This window comes from Lipotes vexillifer, unplaced genomic scaffold (genome assembly GCF_000442215.2).
Source record: "Lipotes vexillifer unplaced genomic scaffold, Lipotes_vexillifer_v1.1 scaffold443, whole genome shotgun sequence".
NCBI lineage: Eukaryota > Metazoa > Chordata > Mammalia > Artiodactyla > Lipotidae > Lipotes > Lipotes vexillifer.
In genome coordinates, this window is record NW_006779163.1 from 3,545,099 (window position 1) to 3,553,076 (window position 7,978).

The following is a 7,978-nucleotide window of genomic DNA, read 5'->3' on the forward strand; positions in this document are numbered from 1 at the left end:
GGGGGGGGAGGGGGGGGGGGGGGGGGGGGGGGGGGGGGGGGGGGGGGGGGGGGGGGGGGGGGGGGGCGCTGTGCGGTGGGAGGTTTCCTTGCATCGGGCCCGGGAGTGTGTATTTGGTTTCCACTTACATCCCATCGGCCAGCACTTGGTTACTGGGCCACAGCCAACTGCAAGGGAGGCTGGGGACCGTGTTCCAGCTGCAGCCTCAGGAGGAAGAGGGAAGGGAAACCAGGTCTGGTGAGTAGCTCGTGCATCACCGCCACACATCTGCAGTCTTGGCTCTCATTCTGGGAGATTGTTTACTGAGTGTTAGTTCCAGTATGCGTGGAGACCAAGCAGTGCCCAAGGCAGACCTGTGAGTTTCCTTAAGGAACTAAAGGGGGAGGAGAATTCAAGTAAGCCCGCAAATAATTAGGATAATTGCAAATTGTGACAGTGGTGTTTTCCAAGGACTCTCAGGAGGCCCCTGCAGCTCCTGCACAGTGAACAGGGGTGACAGAGACAGGAGATAAGTCTGGAGAGGTAAGCAGAGGCAGACCAAGGTCACGGTCAGGAGTTTGGATTTTATTCTTGTGAGTTCTTGTTAGTTTCCGATCTTCCACCCGAGAATAATGAGGGATGCAAGCTTTGCTAGACGTCCTGGATCTTTCCTCCGTGTCCACATGAATATTAAAATTTTATCGACCTTAATACAGCAGCTAAGGGAAAGGTGAAAAGTGTTCTGAGGCAAGGAAGTAGAGGCTTACTGTAGGTGTCTCTGTTTAATATTAAAGATGCACCCTGTAACCTTGCTCAACGCAGAAGGGCAGGGAGATAGCATATCGCCTAATTCGTAGTCATGGTGCCAGATGCCTCACACCTCCAGGGGAACCCAGCGTCCTTCCCCAGTTTTGGTCAAAGCCACCCAAATATAGAGACCCTTGTCAGCATTCTGGAACCACCCCGGGTGAGTCTGCCATGCCTTTAGGTAACTCAGAATTAGACAATCCTAGGACTGAAAGAACTCTTAAATGTCGTCAATCCCCACCTGTGCCTACCGTCTGAAGCTTGAATTCCCTCTACAGCACCACCCAGGATGACCATTGGACCAAACCTGGAGCACCTCGAATAATAAGAGGTTCATCCTCTCAAAGCCACCAGTTCCACCCTCGCCAGTGCCCTTAGAATGTTCCTCCTCTCCTTGAGTTCACGTACCCTTCCTTGTAACACCCTCCTTTTGGTTCTGTTCAGAACCTTCACATTCAAGCGATCTTCCTTAAGGATATTACACTTTGTCAATATCTAGGGGGTGGAAGGACAGGGTAGCCTGGTGCAGTGCTGGGGCAATGGGCATGACCTGGGGCCCTCTGGGCAAACCGTGATCACCCCATGAGTTTCCCTCTGAAAATCTGGCACCACCCACTAAGTGTGCCACGCCTGTGCCCGCAGCCCTGGGGCTCAGTGTCTGGGAGAATGAGAACCCTGCTGAGCACCCACTTCCCTCATGATCTGTGGGTGCTTCCCAGCACCTGGGGAAGCTTATTTCCGCCTCAACAGAATCAAGGGTGTCCGTGGGTCTTGGCAGGCCTGCTCACCTGCTAAAGAGGGTCTTCTCTCTTCCCCAGGGACTTTGTGAAGGCCTTTATCCAGTTTAAGAAGCCCATCGTGGTGGCGATCAATGGGCCTGCGCTGGGCCTGGGAGCCTCCATCCTGCCCCTCTGCGACATCGTGTGGGCCAGCGAGAAAGCCTGGTTTCAGACCCCCTACGCCACCATCCGCCTCACGCCCGCCGGCTGTTCCTCCTATACCTTCCCCCAGATCCTGGGTGTCGCACTGGTAAGCCTCCTCTCTGCAGCGGGTCCTTCCCTGTGACCCATGGGTCTGGGGTCCCACAGCACCCCTCTTCTGTCCTGGGTTTAGGATACAGCACTTCATGTGGGTCGAGTCCCGGGGGTGCTCCTGGCCTGCGGAATCTGGGGGTCGTCTCAGCTTCCTCTGCCTTCCCAGAGTTGCTGCCAGCCGGTGTCTATGCAGCAGGCCCAACAAGTGGATTGCAAGGCCATTCGGACTCTGGAGCTGGGGCTGCTTTCTGCGGCTTACCATCTCAGCAGTGGTAGGAAGATGGGGCAGCCAGGGAGCCCCGGAAGCAGGCACTTTCCCTTTTGATCTCGGCCCCTGTGCTCTGCCCGGTTCCTTCGTGGTCACAAAAATGTTAACATTGTACAGCCTTATCGCTTTCTTTTATTTCACTCATTTCTGAAACTCCAAGAATGTTGCTGATTGAGACGTGTTCTCCCCGACTGCGTCCTGGTGGGCTCCTTCTACTGAGTTCCTTCCTCGCATTTCTCCTTCCTGAGACGGTGTTTCTGAATACGTTCAATGACATGTATTTGTCTTCAAACGTCCAGCCAGATGCATCCACAGGCCTATTACCAACCTGACAAATTTTGCTCCTCGGGCGTGAAAGATTGTCCCTTGGGTCATCATGACCCTCCAGTGACAACCAGAACAAAAGGGGAGGCACGTGCACAGATCCAGAGGCTGGGAGAGCTTGACATTTCAACATCCATCTGAGAGCGGCTAAGCCTGCGGGGCCGGGAAGGGAGGGACAGGGGAGGCAGGTGGACGGCAGTCAGGGAAGGGATTGGGTTGTCTGTTGTGCGAAGGAGGTAGGGGAGGGACCGTGACCATCTTGCCCTAATTATCAGCGGGAGAGTCATTTGTTGGTGTCAGTGGGTGACTGCGCTGGGCTCTGTCTGTGCCCGGGATCTTTCCCACGTTGCTCTCCCCAGACCCTGTACAAGAGCTGCACACTTCAAAGTCAGGGGAAGTCCTCTGGGGGGTGGGGCTCAGAGGACACGGCAGGACGCAGGAGGTGTTTCTGCCCTTCGTACCTGGGCACTGCCTATGCACAGCCCCGGGTCCCTGGGAGGGGTGCGCCTCTCTGCGTTGGGATTATGGTCTTACTCGGGACCTTTCTGGCTGCCGGTGATGGAAACACTTTAACTGGCTTAAAGAGGGGAAGAAAGGAATTTAACGGTTGCTGTAACTGGCAGGTCCAGCAGTGGAGCCTCCTTTGGGGGTGGCACACCCAGGAATCCCAGCGCCGGCAGGGCTCTTGTTCTCCATCCCTGCTGTCTTGGCAGCCCGTCCCTCCCCACAGCAGCGGGTGGCCCGGGACTCAGTGACTTAAGCCACCAGAGAGGGAGGAAGTGTCTTCCCCATCCTCTCCAGCTTGGAGACCTCACAGACAGCTTTAATATCTCGGGTGGCTCCTCTGCTCATCTCCGAATCAGTCACCGCGGACGGGGTATCAGCTGAGAACTGTTCCCAGCCCGACACACGTCTCCTCCTGCAGCCCTGCCACCAGACGGGGGCGGGGGGGGGAGTGGGTATTGCAGGCGGAGCCCCTGCAGGGACATGGCTTCTTAGGGGAATTCAGTGAAAGCTGTGGGCCCTCTGTGCAGAAAGACGCACATAGACACAGGCGTGTGCAAGCAGCCCCCAGAACATCCCCAGTTAAGGATGCTGCCTCTGGGAGCCGGGACAGTCACACACAGCAGGCGGGCTCACGAGCAGGCTTGGAGGCGTGCTGGCTCTCAGCCTTCTCCTGCCTTTGCTTTCTCAGGCCAACGAGATGCTCTTCTGCGGGCGGAAGCTCACCGCCCAGGAGGCGTGCAGCAGAGGCCTGGTGTCACAGGTCTTCTGGCCAACCACGTTCAGCCAGGAGGTCATGCTGCGGGTCAAGGAGATGGCCTCCTGCAGCGCGGTGGTGAGTTCCCGAGTCTCTGTGCCCTGTCCTTGCAGTAGACCCATTTTACAGGTGAGGGCAACGAGGCCGGAAGGGAGTGACTGACTTGCCAAAGGTCACGCAGGGAGTACGTGATTTAACAGACGCCGCGTCTCGGTGCTGAGAGCTTAAATCCGGAGGGAGGTGGTCAGCACCGTTAGATATTCCCCATCAGCTCTAGTGTGAAAACCTCACAGAAGAGATTTATACCCTGGGGTAGAAGGGTTGCCTTTAAAGAAAGTCCTAAACGTGCACGAAAATACAAATCACCTATGGTTTTCAAAGAAATGAGAAGCAAAGGTGAATAAGGACAGAGGGTGTGAAGCCAGTTGAGACATGAGAAAAAGCGGTTTCTGCTGTCCTGGTACCTCATCTCTCCTGCCTGTCCAGTGCTTGGCACGTGTAACCGGTTCGACTCTGAAGACACCTAGAAAAACAGATAAATAAATAACACCTCCGCGGAGACACCGGGTTTTAATTGTGTCGACTTTATCTCATCAAAGTCTCTCTGAGCGCTGTATGGGAATACCCTGTTGAAGGTGGAGAAAGGGCCGAGTGGGAAACGAGGAAGGTGCTTTGGGAGCAGCAGGTCCGGACGCTTTCTGTGCTTCAGCGTCACAGGGGTGCTGGGCTGGATTGTGGGGCTGACCCGTGACCACCCCTTTCCTTCCCCCTGTCTACCGTGAGCCTGCACCCAGCTGCCACGGCCCTCTTGATATGCCTCATCAGCCTTTACTGGGCACATACTGTGTGTCAGCTCTGCCCCCCCAGAAGCCTGTTGGTCCCAGTGACAGTGGCAGGGTGGGGATGGTACAGCCTTGTTGGGCCAAGCACTTTGCTCATCCCTTCATGTGAATTCTCTTTTAATCTTCCTGATGATTCTGGTGACCAACTCGTCCCACTTTGCCTGAGACTCTCCTGGTTTTAGCACCAAAAATCTCGAGTCCCAGGAAACCCCGTGAGCCTGGGCAAACGGGGATGACTGGTGACATAGGGGCAGCTGCACAGAGAGGTGGGCGGAAGTTCTCAGCGGAGCAAACGGTGTGAGTGAGGCCACACAAGTCCAAAACCCTGCGTGGAGTCTAGGCAGCGGCTCCCGGTGGTGTGAGCAGGCGCAGGGGCTAGCTGAGGGATGATAAGACTGAAAAGGCAGGGAGGAGAAAGGCCCCAAGGCTCCACTGAGGAGTCTGGTCTCTGGGCAGTGGAGGTGCTCAGATGAAACCGGCTTTTGAAGAAATACTGCAAGGAAACCTCTCCTACCCACAGGTATGAATTCAGGAGCTTTGGGGTGATTCACCTGAGATGGGAATCTACCCCACGACCCCAGGAGATGGTGTTCTTGGGAGCAATTCTTGGAAGGAAAGAGGCACCCTTGGCCTGCCAGCCCTTTCTTAGCACCCATTCGCCTCCAGCCCAAGCTGAGGGAGAAGGTCACTGCCCCTTTCCAGCCTGCTTGAGCAAGGGAGCTCTTGTCTTGCTTTTTGCTGTTGGAAAGCGCTTTGTGAGACTGAGGAGCAAAGCCTCCAGGTCCGACCACAGAGGATGGTGGAGGCCAGCGGAAGGATGCTCGGACGCCCGGCTTCTGGCTATGCCTCTGCCAGACTGAGGCAGCGTGGAGCCTGCAGAATCAGCCAGGCGTTGGCAGGGCACACCCATCAGGCAGCTCGGGGCACCTTCACTTCCTGAGCTCACATCTTTCATCTGTAGTGCGGAGATGGCTACCTAGTTGTGCAGTTAGCTTGAGGAAGAAATAAAAGAAGGCAGGAGAAGTGCCTATCGTGGAGCCGATCGGCCAACAGTGGTTGTAGTGGCATTGTTATTCTTATCACTGTGCTTGCTACCAATTGTTCTTACTCATGATTATGATTATGATTACTATTATTACCGTGATTGCTACTATATTACTAATATCAGCCATTATCACTACTGTAATACTACAGTATTATTACGACCACTGGCATTACTGTTATTGTTGCTGTAATACTATGGTGTTGTTACCATTATTACTACCACTAACATTACTGTTATCGCTATAATACTATAGCATTACTATTGTTATCACTGTTATTGCTCATTACTGCAATTACAGCAATCGTTATTAGTATTACAATGATTGCTACTTTTATTACTACTACTCTTAACTACTAAGCCTGAACAAGGGCATTGCTGTCAGGGTGGGTCCCATGGATACTTTGACAGCCGTTAGTTCATTTCATTATCTTACTCTGTGATCCCAGCCATTCTTAAGTTAGGTAGCATGGGGAGGTGAAAGCAGTATTTCCCAAACTTTTTCATGACGTCCATAGAAAGTGACTCTGAGTATATGTCAGTGTCACTCCTGCAGTTGAGGTTAATGCAGGTCCCACTCAGCTATCCCAAGGTCTGAGGCCTCGACATCTCAGCATGCCTGCAATCCATTCCTGGCCGTTGCCAAGGGCAGAGGCCTGGGAAGCCCCGGACCAGAGGAGGCAACCTCCTCTGGCTTTGGACATTAGGAGGTTAAGTACATCCTTCTGGAGCAGAGTCCCTGGCGCCAGGCTAATGAGGCTTGTGTGTGTTTCCCTCCAGGTGCTGGAGGAGTCGAAATGCCTCGTCCGGAGCTTCCTGAAGTCGGTGCTTGAAGATGTGAACGAGAAAGAATGCCTCATGCTCAAACAGCTCTGGGGTTCCTCCAAAGGCCTGGATTCCCTGTTCAGCTACCTGCAGGACAAAATTTATGAAGTCTGAGGGCCCAGTGCTCAAGGGCAGGTGACTTCCAGCTCTGCCCTGTGTTTCAGAAATCAGAGCACAGTGTATTCCGGCCAAGGAGTCTGTCAAGGTGTCTCGCTATACCTAGGGTCGTGTCCATTTCCTCGTGTCCTTTGGTTGCTCCTCATTGGTTTGGTTTTGTGTAACGATGGGAAACGCAGCATACTTGGCCTCCCCCGTGTCCCCACCCCAACTGGCTGGAGAGCTATCGAGGGCTGTATCTTCCCAGTCCTCTGCCAGGTGCCCTTGTCCTCTCCCCACTTGCTGAAATGCACCATCCTGGTCCAGGAAGGGGAAGACCCATTTCCCCATCCTTCTGACTCAGGCTGTGTCTACACAGTGTCTCTGATTTGGAAACTTGGCTGCCATGGCTCTGTCTGGTTAAGTACAGATCCACAGGGGACGACCAATCTTAGGGAATTTCTAGACCCATGAGCAGAACGATTGTGTAGATCCAGCCTCGGTCTCCTCTCTGATGCAAATCTGCGTGACTTCTAGGGCTTGGTCTCAAAACCCAATTGAGTGATTTACAAACCCAGATATTGTACATTTAGGAGCGTTTTGTTAAATATATGTTTTTAAAACAATGTAAGTGGAAGTTCTGATAATTTATGTGTATTATATGTAAAGCTAGTTTTGCAAACACATAACTACTAGGAAAATGTTTTTTTTTTCACCCGACTTATTTAATTTATTTATTTTTGTTTATATACTATGATATCTGTTGTTCACACAGATATTATTTTCATACTGCCCTGGACCAAATTCCATACAAGGTTCATGCCGTTTGGTGCATTCTAGCAATGAACCATGTAGAAAGAAAATTCAGAGAGATGAAAACGGGATTTCCGTGAATAAAAGGAATAGCTCTGCCCCAGATTTCCTGCATGTAAAAGAGTTCTATGACAATTGAATACTTGCTCTTAGGAGAAATCATGGAAGGGTTTTCTCTTCACTCTGCTCCCTTTAAGGAGATAAATGGGGCTTCCCGCCTGAATGGTCCAGTAATGGAGCAGTAACCAGGGATGAGGCCTCCTGTCCCAGGGCGCGTGGGCCGCAGTGGGGCTCCAGCGTTTGTATTCAGACCATCAGCCCAAAGTCCCTGGATCAGCTGTGGCGAAGGAGGGGTTTTGGTTTGGGGTTTGGGTTTTGGTTGGAGAGGAGAACGTAAACATCAGAGTTCGAGCAGAGAAGTGACAGGACCATGTTCTGTCTGAGGGTCAAGCACCAGAGAAAGTTAGGTTCCCAGAGTGGCGGGATTTTTCCATTTCCATCACAGTCCCCCCGCCAGGTGTCCTCAAGGACCTCTGCTCACCCGTCTCCTACTAGTACCCTCTTGTCAGTCACCAGCCCCTCTTGACCCTTCCACAGAGAAAGTTGAGCAGTGAGAGTTAGGCACAGCCGGGGGAGGGGAGGCCGGCTGAGGGGAGGGAGGGTCATTGTTACAGTTCTGTCTCCCTT

At 53.0% G+C, this 7,978-nt stretch overlaps 1 protein-coding gene across 1 annotated transcript in view; it reads left to right on the forward strand.

Moving 5' to 3' along the window:
- Nucleotides 1-7,187, forward strand: part of CDYL2 (chromodomain Y like 2) — a 191,381-nt gene extending 184,194 nt beyond the window's left edge. The window contains exons 5-7 of the mRNA XM_007452548.1: nucleotides 1,605-1,815; nucleotides 3,608-3,751; nucleotides 6,338-7,187. Of these exons, the coding sequence (XP_007452610.1) occupies nucleotides 1,605-1,815; nucleotides 3,608-3,751; nucleotides 6,338-6,496 (514 nt within the window). The 3' untranslated portion in view covers nucleotides 6,497-7,187. The remainder of the gene's footprint in view (nucleotides 1-1,604; nucleotides 1,816-3,607; nucleotides 3,752-6,337) is intronic.
- The last annotated feature ends 791 nt before the right edge of the window (nucleotides 7,188-7,978 follow it).